The sequence below is a fragment of the Schistocerca americana genome, chromosome X, assembly GCF_021461395.2.
Source record: "Schistocerca americana isolate TAMUIC-IGC-003095 chromosome X, iqSchAmer2.1, whole genome shotgun sequence".
NCBI classification, from domain to species: Eukaryota; Metazoa; Arthropoda; class Insecta; order Orthoptera; family Acrididae; genus Schistocerca; species Schistocerca americana.
In genome coordinates, this window is record NC_060130.1 from 941,053,308 (window position 1) to 941,071,671 (window position 18,364).

At 37.5% G+C, this 18,364-nt stretch overlaps 1 protein-coding gene across 4 annotated transcripts in view; it reads left to right on the forward strand.

Annotated features, from left to right (window-relative positions):
• Positions 1–855: 855 nt before the first annotated feature.
• LOC124554847 (serine/threonine-protein kinase stk11-like) overlaps positions 856–18,364 on the forward strand; it is a 108,328-nt gene continuing 90,819 nt past the window's right edge. For 3 of the 4 annotated variants that reach the window (XR_006968472.1, XM_047128509.1, XM_047128508.1), the window contains exon 1: positions 856–1,593. Coding sequence is in view for 3 of the 4 variants with exons in the window: in XM_047128509.1 (XP_046984465.1) it covers positions 1,253–1,593 (341 nt within the window). In the remaining variant the exon portion in view is untranslated. The remainder of the gene's footprint in view (positions 1,594–18,364) is intronic. The other variant, XM_047128510.1, reaches the window with a different exon arrangement.

Genomic DNA, 18,364 nt, shown 5'->3' on the forward strand with positions numbered 1-18,364 from the left:
TACCCTTCTGTTTTTAATAACAAGTAAAATATCTATAACGTGTTTTTTTTTTTTTTTTTTTTTTTTTTTTTTTTTTTTTTTTGCTATCTCATTAGGAAAGTAAAAGCATACACTGTGCACAAAAAAATACAAGACCAAAGATTGAGCAATAAAAGAAGTGACAGCCAAAAATATTTTTTAAGATTTTTTATTACACTGACTCATATTGTCGAATCTGTTTTAATTAATTACATTCCAATGAAGCTGTTTAGGAAACTGTCTCATGAAGAAGTACTCCGATACACACAAGGTAATTTGTATAAATTGGAGGAAATTAATCAGGCTGTTATGTATGGATTTTATTTGACCATTATATATACATTAACTGGCAGTTTGCCCGAAGACACTTACAAATTTATTTAGCACTTGACTTGTAAACAGATGGCCTTAAAATCACAGAAATTATCTCTACAGTATATCACTTTATAAAACCGTGTTTCGATATTTTTCAATACATAAAGTGCCTCGTATCAATACGATACTTACAATTATACATTTATTGTACATACCTGTAAAAAGTTACTGGTCGTTCTTTTGCGTATTGCAACGACAATACTGCACCATAGCTGTTACTAAAACTCAAATCCGCAGAAACGGATAAAACAAGACCAATACGTGTATTATTACAGTTGCACTATTACCGAAAACTGTAGGCAGACAGCAACGTCCCAAAATCAAGTAACTAGCCTGGTTTGATGTTGAGAACATGGCTGTGGACTATCCTCACTCCATAAATATACATACTCTATGCCTGGCCGACTTCCTAGACCTGTATATCGATTGCTGTAAACCAAAGATGTATTGGTTCTGGTTCTGTAAATGTCTTGGCCGTGCGCGGAGGTGAAAGAAAAGGATGTGATGTTGAGCAGACGTAGGTGACAGTGATATACGTGTAAATAAGAAATGGACAGTTAGTACGATTCGAATCATTTGTGTTGTGAAAAAGAGACCTTAGATTGAAAGGTCCGGTGTTATTTACGTCGAAATAATCACTGTGTATACATTAGCAGATACAACTTCTTCAAGAAACTTTTGTTTGCCTGCAGTAGTAATGTTTTGAAGTTACGTGTTCCCTTACTTGTTTATTTTTGAAACAGTTTTTGATAGTAATTTGTCGTGGTTCCCAAGTTTCGGTCTAGTTTGAACTAAGTTAATCCATGATCCCCCATTATTTAAGTATTTTACGCCGTTGACGATTGTAAGAACTGCATGTATGGAAGTATCCGCAATTTTTAATGACCAGCCAGAGGCTGAGGAACTCACCACAGGAATTTTTGGTGATTTGGGTGAAGAACCATGGTTGAATGTCACAGGAGGGGATTCAGATATGAACATGTTTTTCCACAGGGTAGGTTCAGATCAGATTATATATCAGAGAAGGAAGAAGAAATGTAAAATAATTGGAAAATATGTGATGGGAGATTTACTAGGTGAGGGCAGTTACAGCAAAGTAAAAGAGCTGTTAGACACAGTTTCTCTCTGTAGAAGAGCAGTAAAAATATTAAAGAAGAAGAAACTGAGGAGAATCCCAAATGGGGAACAGAATGTTCAGAGGTGAGTACTAAGTAACAGATTTGGATTTATAGCTGTTAAATTATATTATTAATAATACATGTAATTGCTTTTCAGTTTGTATAAGCTATGGGTACATAGTGTAGATAGAAAGTGTGAAATAGTAGGGAGAAAAATTAAACTGGTTGCAGGCGCTGAGGATTTATAGTTCATGTAAATAATATTATGTTAAGTTACTGCAAGGAACTGTGATATGTTGCCGTAGGTTTTTTTGACAGTCGGAGGATTTTTTGTGGAGAGAGAGAGAGAGAGAGAGAGAGAGTGTGTGTGTGTGTGTGTGTGTGTGGATTGGGCAGCGCATTGTCTACAGTATGAAATGTTATATTTGTGTTACAAATTCTGTTATAACCACCATTGCAGCCTCTCGATATTGCTGACAGAACGCTTTGTAGCAATTCAATTTGCCCTCCACCCTAAATTGTCAGTGCTTGTTGGAACATAGTCATGGTACTTTTATTGCTTTTGAGGTCACTTAACTTAAATGCCTCTGGTCACATGAAGGATGTAGTGAGGAGTAATATGTGGCAGTAAAACCTTACTCCAAACAATAAATGTTTTTAATAATAGTTTACTGACCTTGGATGAAGTTTTTAATGAACCAAATGACATAAAATTTAGTCTTTTACAAGATAAATTCATATGAGTATTTGTAAATAGCTTTTTGTGCAAGCTAATCAGAAATGACATTATATGACCATGTATCATAAAGCCCGCCCAGTTAGCCGTGCTGTCTAACACACGGCTTTCTGGATTGGGAAGGAGCGCCTGATCCCCGGCACGAATCTGCCTGGCGGATTTGTGTCGAAGTCCGGTGAGCCAGCCAGTCTGTGGGTGGTTTTTAGGTGGTATTCCATCTGCCTCGGCAAATGCGGGTTGGTTCCCCTGATTCTGCCTCAGCTAGCCTGTCGACGATTGCTGTGCAAACAAGTTCTCCACATACGCATGTACACCATTACTCTACCATGCATACTTAGGGGTTACACTTGTCTGGTGTGAGACGTTCCATTGAGGGGGGGGGGGGGGGGGCTGTCCACCGGGGGCCGAACCGCACAATAACCCTGAAAGAGTAGTTTGGTGTAGGGCGGTGGAGGGGTGAAGTGGACTGCGATAGTCGTTGTGGACCACTGCAGCGGGGGCGGAGCATCTCTGTTGTTTCTAGTCCCCCAGTTAACACACAATACAATGTATCACAAAAATATCTTATGAAATGAAAAGCACAATATAACTGTTGGGAAGAATGACTAAAGATCCTGCAGAAGTTGCACACTACATAAACTACTAGGAAAAGTTATTTTTTAAAAATCAAGGAACATGCACTATATGTCAGAAATAAGTAATTCCTACAAGAGACTTAAGTCTATATAGAATGCAGTAAAATAAGAGACAAGACAACAGGATAATGCCATTGTTGATTTAAGTGTAAGGGCTGTAAATGATCAGTCTTAGATAGCAGATATGTTCAATAATCATTTCTTAAATGTAGTAGAAAATGTGAGGACTAACAGTTAAAGAGAAAAATCAGTGCAGTATATTGAAAAGGCAACCCACATAAAATTCAATCTCCTGGATGTCTCACTCCCCACCTCTGAAATGAAGATGACTCTCTCAAAAATAAAACTTGTGTGGTATTGTTGGTGTTTCCAACAGAGTACTATAGATCATGTAATAAGCACTGTCTTTTCTGAAATATGTAATAAATCAATAACTTGGTGCAGTTTTCCAAAGAGATTGCAATATGCCATTGTTCAACCACTCCATAAGACAGGTGATAGGAGAGGTGTCAGTAACTACCTGTTTCACTACTGACACCATTTTCCAAACTTTTTGAGGTGAAGTATTAGAGAATAGCACCCCACTCAAGGGTGATTTCATCTCAAATCATACAGGTCAAGAGCAAATGTCACATCACTATTTCAAAGTTTGCTGAAAAAATATAAGTTGAAGTTCCGCATGATACCTCTTTGAAACTACAATATTATGATTTTCTGATGAGACGAGAAATGCTACAGACCTCTCTAAATGAGAGTACTTGTGAAAATGTTGTAACAAAAGGGAAAATTGTAATAAAGAACCAAAGGTGATAAACTATGAAAATTTGTAACTTTTTGTGAATTTCAAAACCATGTTTAGAAAATATGAATAGTCACAGGATGTTAACTGTCTTGAGAAATGATAAAATGGAAGGACTGCTACTTGTCAGCTATGACATGACATTAACACATGAAAAACAGATACGTGTTTCAAAGTTTTACTGACCATCAAAATAGTCGCCAGCATTGTGTATAACCTGTTTCCAGCGATGTGGAAGTCGTAGGATACTCTTAGCAGTACCAATTGTGTTGAGAGTTCAAGCGGCGCGGTGTATTGACCGACGAATTTGTAGCAGTTCTGAAGCAAATGCCGTGAAGTGTTTCCTTCAGTTTAGAAATCGAGTTGAACTCACGAGGGCTTACGTGAGGGGAGTGCAGTAGGTGGTATAGCACTTAGCAGCCCCATCAGTCAATCAAATTGGTAACAACTTGCACTGTACATGTTTGAGCATTGTCCAGAAAAATGATGGGGTCGACAGAAGCGTCCGATCCCACGCGTCGGCTTTGACCCGTGACGTAAGGGTGTTGTCGTGTGTGACGTCATGACGGCACGGAGTTTGGTTTGAGTGTGGCTGTCTCCAGTTCTGTTTTATCTTATTTTATTTAATTTTCTGATCTGTTCGTTCTATCTCGTGAGATTTTTTTTTTTTTTTAATTTAAAAACACTTATTACCTATTTTATTTATCTGTTTCCTCCAATTTCTGTTTTAGTTTATTATATTTATCTTTCTGATCTGTTCGTTCTATCCCGTGAGCTTTTTTTTAAAGACAAAAAACACTAATCAGCTACAGAAGCATCTTTATCTTCTATGGGTTGCAAGGGTTACGACCCCTGGGAAGGTGGGTGGGTATTCATGCATGGCTGTCTTCACTTACACGCAAGGCGTCTAAATTTGTTTATATTTAGTTTGCCCCCACCCGAAACACCCCATTTCCCGCGCTTGTCCGGTTAGTGTCATTAGGCTTCTTGTGGAAAGTGTGTGTGTGCGTTTTTGTTTCCGCCATATTTGTGACGTCATGGGTCAAAGCAGACGGGCGGGATCGGACGCTTCCGTATTTCCAAATGATGGTCAGGTCCTGCAGAAAGCGTCATCACTTCTGTCTCTTAGCTGGTCGTAGGTTGTGTTCCAAAAATGAACAGTGCAAGCTGTTACTGATTTGTTGACAGATGGGGCTGCTAAGTGCTATACCACCTACTGCACTCCCCTGAGTTAAGCCTTCGTAAGTTCAACTCGATTTCTAAACTGAAGGAAACACTTCACGGCATTTGCTTCAGAACTGCTACAAATTCATCGGGCAGTAGACAGCGCTGCTCGAATTGTCAATACAACTGGTGCTGCTAAGAGGGTCATTCCATATCAAATCACCCAATAAAAAATAAATTTTACACCCACCCCCTTAGATTTTCATGAAATTTGGCACAAATGGTTCTAATACCATCCTGACAACACCTGCAAATTTTTTTTTGCTGTATCTCTTATAGTTTCTTTTTTTATAAATTTTTAAAGTTTTTATGTTTTGCATTTTCCGAACCTTCGGATATGGTAAATTTAATTTGTATTCAAAACTTTAAAATTGCTTACCTTAAATACTCTTTTAGATAACATCATGAATTTTTGCAGCAAGTTTATTTATTATACATATTTGAAGATAACGGATGTTTTGTTTTATAAGAATTGCAATATCTAGAGTCTCAGACCTGATAGAATGCCCAAATTTGTTTTAATTTACTCTTAAACATATAGGCTACTTGATAAAACAAAAATAATGATGGCTTTTTAACATGTTTATTAATTATAGTAGATTACATTAGAATTATGTACAAAGATAGTGTACTTACGACACTTATGTATAACCCAACTGATTGCTTGAAACATTGAATTTTTTGAGTAATTTTGTCTTTTTAATAAACATTAATGCTGATTCAAACTGTTTTTCTACTTCATCCAAGAGCTTTCAGTTCTTTTGATACAGTCTTTTTTTGAAGTAATACATTCTTCCAGTGCCGCTTGATTGAGGTGCGTCTACTACACAGACTATGTGCTCCAAAGGCACTATGCAAGAATCTTCTCTTTCAGGCCCATAAAATGATGCAGCTGGTCCTGAAGGATGTAGAAATAGAATTTCTGCATCTCCTTCATCATTGAATATTGTTTTTACCAGTCCAAAGTACCAGTTACCATCATAATTTGCAGCCACATAGCTATTTATGGATGGTTCAACACGAACCCAATCAGAATGGAAAGAAAAGACTAAGGAGGGTTTTACACTATTTGTAGTCCTTCTAATTTCAAGGTTGATTGTTGGAAGTGGTTTGAAGTTATGAAAACTTCTTGTTCCAGGAATGATTCGGGTGCTGAAAAACGTTCTTCTAGTTTTAACCGTAGCAAATCAGCTTCTTTTTTGTCAATAAAGTGAAAATGAATGTTTTCAATATTTTTTTCACAAAACTTGTACACATTGATTGCTGTCAGTATTTGTTCTTTGCCTGAAAGCTGTAGACTGGCTTTCCTTAAAATTCTTTTAATAGTTCCTCCTAGGCCATCACAAATTGACTTCCCATGACTTGTTGCAAAGAAAGAGTGTTGAGCCTTCAAATTAAAGTCTCTCAAGTGTTCAGTCAAATTTTTAAAACTGTTTCTATTCTTGTACTGCCCAGCACAACCATCTGTAAAGTAATGAACTGAGTCAATGTCAGTATGATGTAATGACAGCCACTTTGTAATTTCTTTTAGTACAAAGTTAACCAAACCAGTGTCATGTTCTTGGTCATCACTAATAAAACAGTGGTTGGAAACAAAAACATTGTTTTCCTCATTTCTTAGAAAAACTCCAACTAGGTGTAGAGTACAATCACCTCTATTCCAGTGGTAGCTTTGGATCTCATTTTGTATAACAAAGGAATAATTTTCACTGAAATCCATCACAATAATTGCTGTTTTGGGTGGTGGGTCTTCTTTCAATCTTTTAAAGGCTGCTGATTGGGATTTTGCTATAAACGAGTGCGGGGTGAGCTTTTCCAATGACCTAACCAATAAAGAAATGTAGTCTTCAACACTGATACACTGTTTGATCATTTCTGCTCTGTCTGTGTTAACCCACTGACTGATCACAATTTCTTCTTCTAAATCATAATCTTTACTTAATTTTTCAGTTAAGTACTCAGTTAGTGCAGTATTTGCAGGACAGCTGTCGCAATGATGTAGCATGCAGTTTTCTGTGTTGCACACAAGCATCTTAATTAGGTCTTTGTAAGATTCTTCAATTTTCACGGCATCCAGTAATAGTTTAACATTCTGGTGGATACTGCATACACATACAGTGTGTGTGCCTACAGCACCAGCAAGGATACACCATTTAGGTCTCAAGAAACAAAATTTTGAAAATCCTACTTCTACCTCGGGATTCTCCCATTTGAAAGAATAATAGAGTTCTCTCAAGTTACACAAAATGAGTCTTTTTTGCATGTACACATTTTTTTGAACACTTACTTTGTCTTTCATGCCAGGTAGCCCTCTGGAACTTTCATCCTTTTCATAAAAATCTGTTACAAGTCTTACTGTATTTTCAGAAAGAGTTTTACCTTTTTTTTTTTTTTTTTTTTTTTACCAGGAGTTTCCAAAATACCCTTTTCAGATTTTAGCTTTCTAGCTTGTCGCACCATGTACTCACTTACATTAAATTCTTTCATCACTTTATTTCGACTCCAAGAATCTGGAGCCAAGGTCAGAATCTGGATTTTTCTAGACCTCCCAACAGATGAAATCTTCTCTTTCATAAGAGAAATCATTACATCAAAATCCTTTGCTTTCTCAACCACACTTGTATCTTCTTCGTCATCATCAGTAGTTGGTGCATCATATTTTAATGCTTTTGAAACCGCCTTTTTTGCAGTCTTTTCAATACTGCTAACCTTCCTTTTAAAATAAGACCCTTTACTTTGTTCTGACAAGCCATGAAGCTTTATCGGCGTTAAACCTAAATTATCAAGAGCAATGTTTGTTCGTACGAAGGATTCATTTCTGGATTCCATGATTCTAATTCAACCATGACTTCATCATCTGTTTCACTTTCATTGACTTCAACTTTTAATTTTTCTTCACAAAAGTTACAGCATGTTGAGCAAAGCTTTTGTCCAGGTTTTATGCTAATATTTTTTGTCATTAATTGTTTAGAAAGCTCCAAGCCTACACTTCTCAACAATTTTTTGATGGGCTTTTTGTGTTTTTTTAGTGGGTCTACACATGTTGTTTGATACTTTTCAAAAACATTTAAAAAGTGGTAGCTGTGGTGTGAACATATATTCTTAAATTCACACAGATTAATTCCAGATCGTAAGTGGATCAAATCTTTTTCTTCCTCACTCAATTCAGATACCGGTTGTAACTTTTTTGAAGGTGTGTAGGTTGTTTGGAAACAGTCAGATTTTTTAAATAACCCTATGCTACAGGTTTGAATATCTGACATACTGATTTCACTTTTGGTCTGATTACTGTTCTGGTTACTTTTATAGGATATTGGAAAAGAATCTCTGTAATCTAAGTAACAGTACTTACTGAAAGTTCGAATAAACTTAATAAAATACTACTATTTAACACTGTAATAATTTTTTACTTCAAAACACATGAGTAACAAGACAAAATCCAAGCGTACATTGTTACTCCAAGAAGACAAAAACTTATTTTCGGTGTCTTAAGTCACTTGGTACTTTTTATTTTTAAAATATAATTAATATTATTTTAAAAATCAGATAACTAGTAAACAGGTTAAAAAGCCAACATAATTTTTCTTTTGTCTAATAGCCTATACAATTAAGAATATTTTAAAACATATTTGAGCTTTCTATCAGGTCTGAGACTCTAGATATTGCAGTTTTTGTAAAACTAAACATCCGTTAGCTTAAAAAACCTTGTAAATTTTTTTTCATTTGGAAGATTTTAATATATCTGTATGGTAATTTTTTTTAACATTTAGATATAATACACAAACTTATTCCAAAATTTCATACTGATATCTTGAGTATTCTTTAATGTACAAATTTTTTTTAGTTGTGAGGACACGTTTAAGTTAAGATTTCCGACTGCTGAAACAACGCCAAATCTAAAAACTTTAAAAATTTATAAAAAAAACTATAAGAGATAGAGCAAAAAAATTTTACAAGTGCTTTCAGGATGATAAAAGAAGTAATTGTACCAAGTTTCATCAAAATCTGACATGGTTGGTGTCAACACCTTGGTGACTTGACATGGAATGTCCCAAGAGTATCCTACGACTTCCACATCACTGGCAATGGGTTATACACAAGTGTTGGTGACTACTTTGAAGGTCAGTAAAACTTTGAAACATGTATCTATTTTGTACGAGCTGTAAGTAAATAGTTGCCACTATTAAAGTTCCAACCCTCGTATCTTGCAGCTCATGAGGCACACTTATTATCTGTCCCACCCATCACTGATTGTTACACGCACAAGAAATGAAGTGGCTCACTAGTCTTCTAATGTATACTGTGGTCTCTGCATTTCACGGAGAACTGTTCTTGCAATGTGTGTGCCACTCCAGGATGCAACCCAGTAGTGACTTGATTGAATTCCTACCACAGACTTTATAGCAGACCACTCTTCTCTCTCTCTCTCTCTCTCTCTCTCTCTCTCTCTCTCTCTCTCTCTCTCTCTTTAAATGGCATTACCTTAATTTATTTCCATTTAGAATCAAGAATTTCATGTAGGCCTATGTTACTAATGTTGATATGGTGTGTACAAATACAGTAGCATCTCTTACAGCATCAGCAGCTTCATTCTGGAGATTTAGAGAGACCTCGTGGCCCGTCACATGCACTTTTTCCATGACCTGCTGCTGGAAATATCCATTTTCTTGTCTTAACTCCCTGTGCTACAATATTGACCAAGCTCATTAAGCTGAAAGCAGTTTTCAAAATGAGATGCTGTGCCCTTAGTCACATACACATGTTAAGGAAATGAATGGCTTCTAGATGCTATGTCATCAATTACTATGCTGATTAAAACTGTGTGCCGGGCCGAGACTCAAACTCGGGACCTTTGCCTTTTGCGGGCAAGTGCTCTACCAACTGACCTACCCAAGCACGACTCACGCCCCGTCCTCACAGCTTTGATTCCGTCAGTACCTCATCTCCTACCTTTCAAACTTCACAGAAGCTCTCCTGCGAACCATACAGAACTAGTACTCCTGAAAGAAAGCTGTGAGCACGGGGTGTGAGTCGTGGTTGGGTAGCTCAGTTGGTAGAGCACTTGCCCGCGAAAGGCGAAGGTCCTGAGTTTGAGTCTCGGCGCGACACACAGTTTTAATCTGCCAGGAAGTTTCATATCAGCACACACTTTGCTGTAGAGTGACAATTTCATTCTAATTACTATGCTGACTGTGTAGCACACATGTGCACTGTCACGAATGAGATCACCACTGAAAACAGCAAAACACTGTGATTTTCCAAGGAAGTGAGCAACACATGTGAATATTGGTACCTGTGATGTGTGCCAGTGGTTGATTTGAATTTTGTTCTGCAAAGCAACAGACCAGCTCTCAGCAAAGTTGAAATGAAGCACTAATGTATTAGTATTCTGGGATGTGGCTGATTTTTACTTCTGCTGTGGTCTGTCTCTGAATTCTCCAGATAAAATGGTGGGTTACGTGTTTCATGATGCAATGCCTAACCTCTGTAACAAACTTCTCTTGTTCTACTGTCTTTTTCACCAACTCTCCTCCCTCCCACAATCCATGGGTTATGTCATTGTCAGTATCTTGAAGATGTAATGATTCAACAGTCATCACTTCAGTATCAGGATACATTGCACTCTCCTGCAACAAACATTTATCTTGCAGCTCTTGACATACACACAAAAGCATCAGGTACGTATCTGTGTACTTCTTTCCTGCGACACTTATGGCAAAACAAACAAGTTTCAAATTCGTGCAGTAAATACATGTACTACTTCCTTCACTGGCTGGCATTTTACCCATTTTGGTCATGAGTGGTAAAATTTTGTGAGACTGATTTTTAAATTAGTGTTCTCCTTTTTCATTAGGAGATATGCTTCTCTTATTGATATTGTCATGTATCTTTTTACCTTTTTCATCATTTTTGGCTAATAGAAATAACATCAGCCTGTTCAGGGCTTTACCTGCTGCAGTCTTTGACATCACTTAGGTAATATTCCAGAGCAACAGTAAGCGTATCATCTTGCTATGCATGTGTGCAGTAAGAATCTGGGCATGCCCAAATACCTTTCTCACTTGTTATTTTACAAGCTTTTGAAATCAAATAATGTGAGGAAGTGGGTATGTATTTCCGTATCTGCTGCTGTAGAGTACCTAATTGGTATCAGTGTCGGTAACTGTACCTTCTCAGTATAGGTGGCTGCTGAGATAGTAGTATTTAGTTTTTAAAACTACACATTACATTTCGTGCACATATCACTATCTTCAGGTTCTGCACCACGTGCATGTACACTATACACTTCACAAAGTTTTGATGCGTTTGGGAGGCCAACTGTTCAAACCCGCATCCGGCCATCCTGATTTAGGTTTTCTGTGACTTCCCTAAATCACTCCAGGCAAATGTGGAGGTGGTTCCTTTGAAATGGCATGGCCGACTTCCTTCCCTATCCTTCACTAATCCAATGGGACCAGTGACCTTGCTGTTTGGTCGTCCCCCCCCCCCCCCCCCCCCTCCCCCCAAATCAACCAATCAACCAACAAAGTTTTGAAGATGTTGCTTGTGTAAAATTTGTTTCAATTTCTTCCACTTTTCTTTTTTACGTACTGTTTTCTTCTTATGCTTCTTACCTTACCTGGATGGTTAAGGGGCTAAGGAGGGATATAGTAGGGACTACAGCAGAACGCTAATATTCAACACATCAGCAACTACACACCCAAGAATATAAGCATCTGCACTGTCTTCTTCAGTTTCACATTCCTGTGATGGTGATTGTTCAGGTGGGTTGCCACTAAATTTCTTGTTGAGTGAGTGCAGCAATTCCTGCACAATGGATGTGATGCTGTACCATTACTTGAACAACCAAGATATTTCTGCAATACCTGTGACAGATATCCAACAACTGTGAAGTGTTTTTCACTTTTCTTAAACACCACCTTCTTGTCTTTTTTCATAGCCCACACACCTAACTCTTTCACTACTGTAGTTCGTCACTGACATTGTGTCTAACAAAAAGTTCAAACAAAATGTAAAACTCAATGTGGAATGATTTATATGTAAGTTCTCACTCATTTGTTACAAACAGAAGAGAACTGGAAAAAGTCTTGCCAACATACATATTTTACAGCAGAAATTCAATGATGCAAAATATGCAGAATGTTGAAAAATTTTTAACGCTTTACACAGAAAAATATTTTCCACTCTGTTTGCAGTGACTACTAACATATTAAACAAATAATATTTTGTGTAATTCTCAAAATTTTTAAGATGGAGTTTTCACATAAATAATTCATAAAAACTTGTAAAAATACAATTTGTTGCTTTTCAGTAATAAATATTTACATAATACAAAGAACTGGAACAGAGAAGATACTGTTTATAATTAAGTCAGTAGTATCTAGTAATATGACAACAAAGATAGCGTTCTGTGGCTTTTTAAATTAGAAAAAAAAAATTAAGTGGAAAAATTAACTTAAATTTCATATTTCCGTCTTAAATTTGTAAGCTAAAGGAAGCCTATAAGTGGGCGGGTGTCAATTAAATTTCGGCACACGAAGAGGAAGCTTTAATGCAAAACGTCCACCAGGTCTGCATACAATGTATAAAATTTAAAATAAAATGAAAATACTGTGTTTCTTAACACTTATGATATAGAGGTTTCAGATATATATTTTTTCCAGATAAATTCATGACCACGAGTTGACATGACCTGTATGATTTGAGATGAAATCACTCTTGAGCATCAATAATATTTTCTGGAAATCATAGTTTGAATTTCAGAATAGTTGTGCAACTGAGAAAGCCATTTCACATTCACTAACCAAGAGCATTAAAAAACAAAGTAGTGCCAGTTGTATTTTCTGTGGTTTTTCTAAGGCACCAGGAAAATCAAAATGGGCATTGTACGGGTCAGAGCATGGAGTTTAAGTTGGTAGGTTGGAAAATTTAAAAAGGAAATGGATACTTTGAATTTATAGTGGGAATTTGTGAAATTCTGTGGTTGGATGAACAGGAGTTGTGGTCGTATGAGTTCAAGGTTGTAAATTCAGAATCAGATAGGGGCAATGAAATAGTAAGTATAATAATGAAGTAAGTAATAATGAAGTAAGTATAATAATGAATAGGAAAATAAGAATGCAGATAAAGTACTAGGAGCAGCATAGGGAACACATTATAGTAGCCAAGATAGACGTGAAGCCAACTCCCACCACAGTTGTACAGCTTTATATGCCAACTGACTCCACAGTTAAAAAAATAATAATATATGATGAAATAAAAGAAATTATTCCAATAATTGTGGAAAAGGAAAGTTGAATTGTTATGGGGGGGACTGGAATTCAGCAGTAGGAAAAGGCAGAGAATGAAAAATAGTGGAGAATATGGACCGAGGAAAGGAATGACTGAGGAAGGTGCCAACTAGAATTTTGTACAAAGCATACTTTAATCATAACTAACAGTTGGTTTAACAAGATTGTACACATGGATGAGACCTTGGGGCACTGGAAGGTTTCAGATTGATTATACGGGGTGTATCAAAAATGATCATGTGATTTTAAAAAATCATAACTATTATGTTATTTGAGATATGTGTGTGAACAATGTACTGTTGGAAAGAGCAAATCTCGAGTTTTACATGGTTCTCGCTAGGTAGCAGCAGTGTGCACACGCTTCAGTTCTAGTACAAAGCATTTTGTGTTCTACGATTTACAGAGTGCAGGTCAGTAATAACTGTTCAGCATGACTTTCGTATGACTGTAGGTATAGTGTAAACCCTCCTGTAGCACTGAGCATTGGATGATGGCGTGAACAATTCCGAGAAACAGGTAGTTTGTGTAAAGGGAAATCACTGTATCATCCCCGAGTGTCTGATATAGACGTCGAAAGCATCTGCTATAGCTTCACAAGGAGTCTGCAGAAATGTGTTTACTGTGCAGCTCGACAGCTCAACATGCCCCCAAAGTCCATCTGGCATGTGTTGCGTCAGTGTTTACACATGAAACCATACAAAATTTAGCTACTGCAAGCTCTTTGTGAAGGTGGCAAACAACAATGTGTTTACTTATGTAATTTCTTTCTTGGCAAGATGGAGGATGACAGTTTTCTTCGTCACTTAGTGTTTAGTGATGAGGCAACTTTCCATTTAAATGGAAAGCTGAACCATCATAACGTGAGAATATGGGGTACAGAACAACCACATGAAGTTGTATAGCATGAGAGGAACTCTCCAAAATTTAATGTGTTTTGTGCAGTTTCACAGGAAAAGGTGTATGGTCCATTTTTCTTTGCCAAGAACACTTTTAGAGGAAACATATTCCGATATGCTTGAGAACTTTCTTTTTCCACATTTGGAGACTAATTTGAACAACTTCATTTACCAACAGGATGGGGTACCACCACACTGGCATCTGGAATTGCGAGAATTTTTAATCAATGTACTACTGAACAACGGTTGGGTCACACTGGATCAAGTGATTCAGCCTTACATTACTGGCCTCTGAGGTCACCAGACCTGGCTGTATGTGATTATTTCATAAGACACTGTTTATATGCCTCCATTGCCAACAATAATGAATGAACTGAGACATCACATAACAGCAGCTGTGGAAGCTGTAGCTCAGGACACGCTCACTGCAGTGTGGGAACAACTTGAATACCGTATTGACATATGCCGTTCACCTCAAGGGTGGGCCATATTGAACATGTATGAAAAGGTATGAAAAAACCTTTGAGTTTCCTGTTCATCAAAAAACAAAACTTATTGTATATGTTTATTAGTTTCAGAAATATAGATGTGCCCAATCAGATTATACTCTTTGATACAACCTGTATAAGGATAAGACAGAGATTTTAAACTGTAAGGCATTTGTATGGGCAGACGTGGATGCTGAACACAATTTACAGGTTAAGAACGGTAGACTAAAACTGAAGAATTGCTAAAAGGCAAGGAATTAAGGAGATGGGATCTGGATAAGTTGAGAGACCCAGAGGTTACTGAGTGTTTCATAGGGAGCATTAGGCAATGTATGACTGAAACATGGGAAAGGAGTATTGTAGAATTTGAATGGGTGGCTTTGAGAGATAAAAATAGGAGAGAGAAAATAGTGAATGCAGTAGAGGATTAGATAGATAAAAAGACAAGGCATAGTAGAAATCCTTGTATATCACTGGAGAGATTACATTTAATTCATAAAAGGAGAAAACATAAAGATGCATAAAATGAAGCAGGCAAAAAGGAATACAGATGTCCAAAACTTGAGGTTGACAGAAAGTACAAAATGCCTGAGCAAGAATGGCTAGGTGACAAATGGAAGGCTGTAGAAGCATGTTTAACATGGGAAAAGATAGATACTGTCCATAGGAAAATTAAAAAGGCCTTTGTAGAAAGAAGCAGCAGCTGTATGAATATCAACAGCTCAGATGGGAAGTTGGCAAAGAAGGGAAAGGTGTAAAAGCAGCTGTATGAATATCAACAGCTCAGATGGGAAGTTAGGCAAAGAAGGGAAAAATGTAAAAACAAGAATGTACAACTGAGTGAGCTTGAGGCAATATTAGAGATAGGAAAGAGGAAGTAGACGAAGATGAGATGGGAGAGGCCGGCCAGAGTGGCCGAGTGGTTCTAGGTGCTTCAGTCTGGAACCACGCGACCGCTATGGTCGCAGGTTTGAATCCTGCCTCGGGCATGGATGTGTGTAATGTCCTTAGGTTAGTTAGGTTTAAGTAGTTCTAAGTTCTAGGGGACTGATGACCTCAGATGTTAAGTCCCATAGTGCTCAGAGCCATTTGAGATGGGAGATTTGATACCAGGAGTAGAATTTGACAAAGGCTGTGCATGCAGCAGTGCAGTGTCCTCCATAGAGGGCATCTCAGACTGTGTGTGTGTGTGTGTGTGTGTGTGTGTGTGTGTGTGTGTGTGTGTGTGTGTGTGTTTTGCTACAGCTCTCTGTGTACATAATTGGTTTGTACTGAATATTACCTAAATACTGTGTTCAAGTTGTTAATGCTTCTGTGGAATAAAGTTGTGTTCAGATTCTAGTTGTCTTGTACCTGTACCTAATTAATTGGTATGCAAGATCTACAGTCAGTTCCACAAGAAAGTGCATACCGTTGTTTGTATGAAATAAGACACACATTATAAATATATGTTTACATGAGGATACACGTTATTACTAATTGCACAATTACCTAATAGTTAATCCAGCCACCACCATTATTGATTATAGCTTGGCGCCTTACCTTCTATCAGGTATATTATCCATATTTCCAGCTTCTAAATATTGTTTGACCCATTTTGCAATGAATGTCTTTGACTTTCTAAGAGTTTTAGCAGCAGCTGCTCGTGAAAGCTTTGGTCCCTTTGGATAATTTACAAGGAACACTGCCTCATGGTGCTTCAGATATTTTGGACTCATTTGAAATTGCAACGACAAAACAAAACAGTCAACTTTCACATTGTTTATCTATACACTGTGCAAAAGGACATTGAGTGCAGATTTGAGACCACTACCAGAGATATTGCTGCAGATGTTACATTTAAAATTATGGTGTACATTTGCTTTTGGAACTGACTGTATGTGATGGGTGTAATGCCCTCAGTCTTCAAGAAGAATGTAATACTTTCAACTCAAAGAAACCTGATACGGAGTGGTGTGAATAGTACTGAACTATCTGTTTAATAAGGCATGTTTGCAGAATACTGACATGAATGATGTAGAGAAGAATGGTAGAACTGGTAGAAGCCAACCTTGGGGAAAGGTAACTTTGGGTTCTGCAGAAATGTAGGATCACACATGGCAATACTGACCCTACAAATTATCATTGAAAACGGGATAAAGACAAGCAAACCCAAATGTATAGCATTTGTAGACTTAAAGAAAGGTTTTGACTGTGTTGACTGAAAAACACTCTTTCAAATTCTGAAGGTGGTGGTGGTTGTTGTTGTTGTTGTTGTTGTTGTTGTTGTTGTTGTCGTCGTCGTCTTCAGTCCTGAGACTGGTTTGATGCAGCTCTTCATGCTACTCTATCCTGTGCAAGCTTCTTCATCTCCCAGTACCTACTGCAACCTATGTCCGTCTGAATCTGTTTAGTGTATTCATCTCTTGTTCTCCCTTTACGATTTTTACTCTCCACGCTGCCCTCCAATACTAAATAGGTGATCCCTTGATGCCTCGGAACATGTCCTACCAATAGATCTCTTCTTGTAGTCAAGTTGTGCCACAAACACCTCTTCTCCCCAATTCTATTCAATACCTCCTCATTAGTTATGTGATCTACCCATCTAATCTTCAGCATTCTTCTGTAGCGCCACATTTCATAAGCTTCTAATCTCTTCTTGTCCAAACTATTTATTGTCCATGTTTCACTTCCATACATGGCTACACTTCATACGAATACTTTCAGAAACGACTTCCTGACACTTAAATCTATACTCGATGTTAACAAATTTCTCTTCTTCAGAAAAGCTTTCCTTGCCATTGCCAGTCTACATTTTATATCCTCTCTATTTCGACCATCATCAGTTATTTTGCTCCCCAAATAGCAAAACTCCTTTACTACTTTAAGCGTCTCATTTCCTAATCTAATTCCCTCAGCATCACCTGACTTAATTCTACTACATTCCATTATCCTCGTTTTGCTTTTGTTGATGTTCATCTTATATCCTCATTTCAAGACACTGTCCATTCCGTTCAACTGCTCTTCCAAGTCCTTTGCTGTCTTTGACAGAATTACAATGTCATCGGCGAACCTCAAAGTTTTTATTTCTTCTCCATGGATTTTAATACCTACTCCGACTTTTTCTTATGTTACCTTTACTGCTTTGCTCAATATACAGATTGAATAACATCGAGGATAGGCTACAACCCTGTCTCACTCCTTTCCCAACCACTGCTTCCATTTCATGTCCCTTGAGTCTTATAACTGCCATCTGGTTTCTGTACAAATTGTAAATAGCCTTTCGCTCCCTGTATTTTACCCCTGCCACCTTCAGAATTTGAATGAGAGTATTCCAGTCAAGATTGTCAAAAGCTTTCTCTAAGTCTACAAATGCTAGAAGCATAGGTTTGCCTTTCCTTAATCTATCTTCTAAGATAAGTTGTAGGGTCAGTATTGCCTGATATGTTCCAATATTTCTACGGAATCCAAACTGATCTTCCCCGAGGTCGGCTTCTACCAGTTTTTCCATTCATCTGTAAAGAATTCGCATTAGTTTTTTGCACACATGACTTATTAAACTGATAGTTTGGTAATTTTCACATCTGTCAACAGCTGCTTTCTTTGGGATTAGAATTATTATATTCTTCTTGAAGTTTGAGGGTATTTCACTTGTCTCCTACACCTTGCTCGCCAGATGGTAGAGTTTCGTCAGGGCTGGCTCTCCCAAGGCTGTCAGTAGTTCTAATGGAATGTTGTCTACTCCCGGGGCCTTGTTTTAACTCAGGTCTTTCAGTGCTCTGTCAAACTCTTTATGCAGTATCAT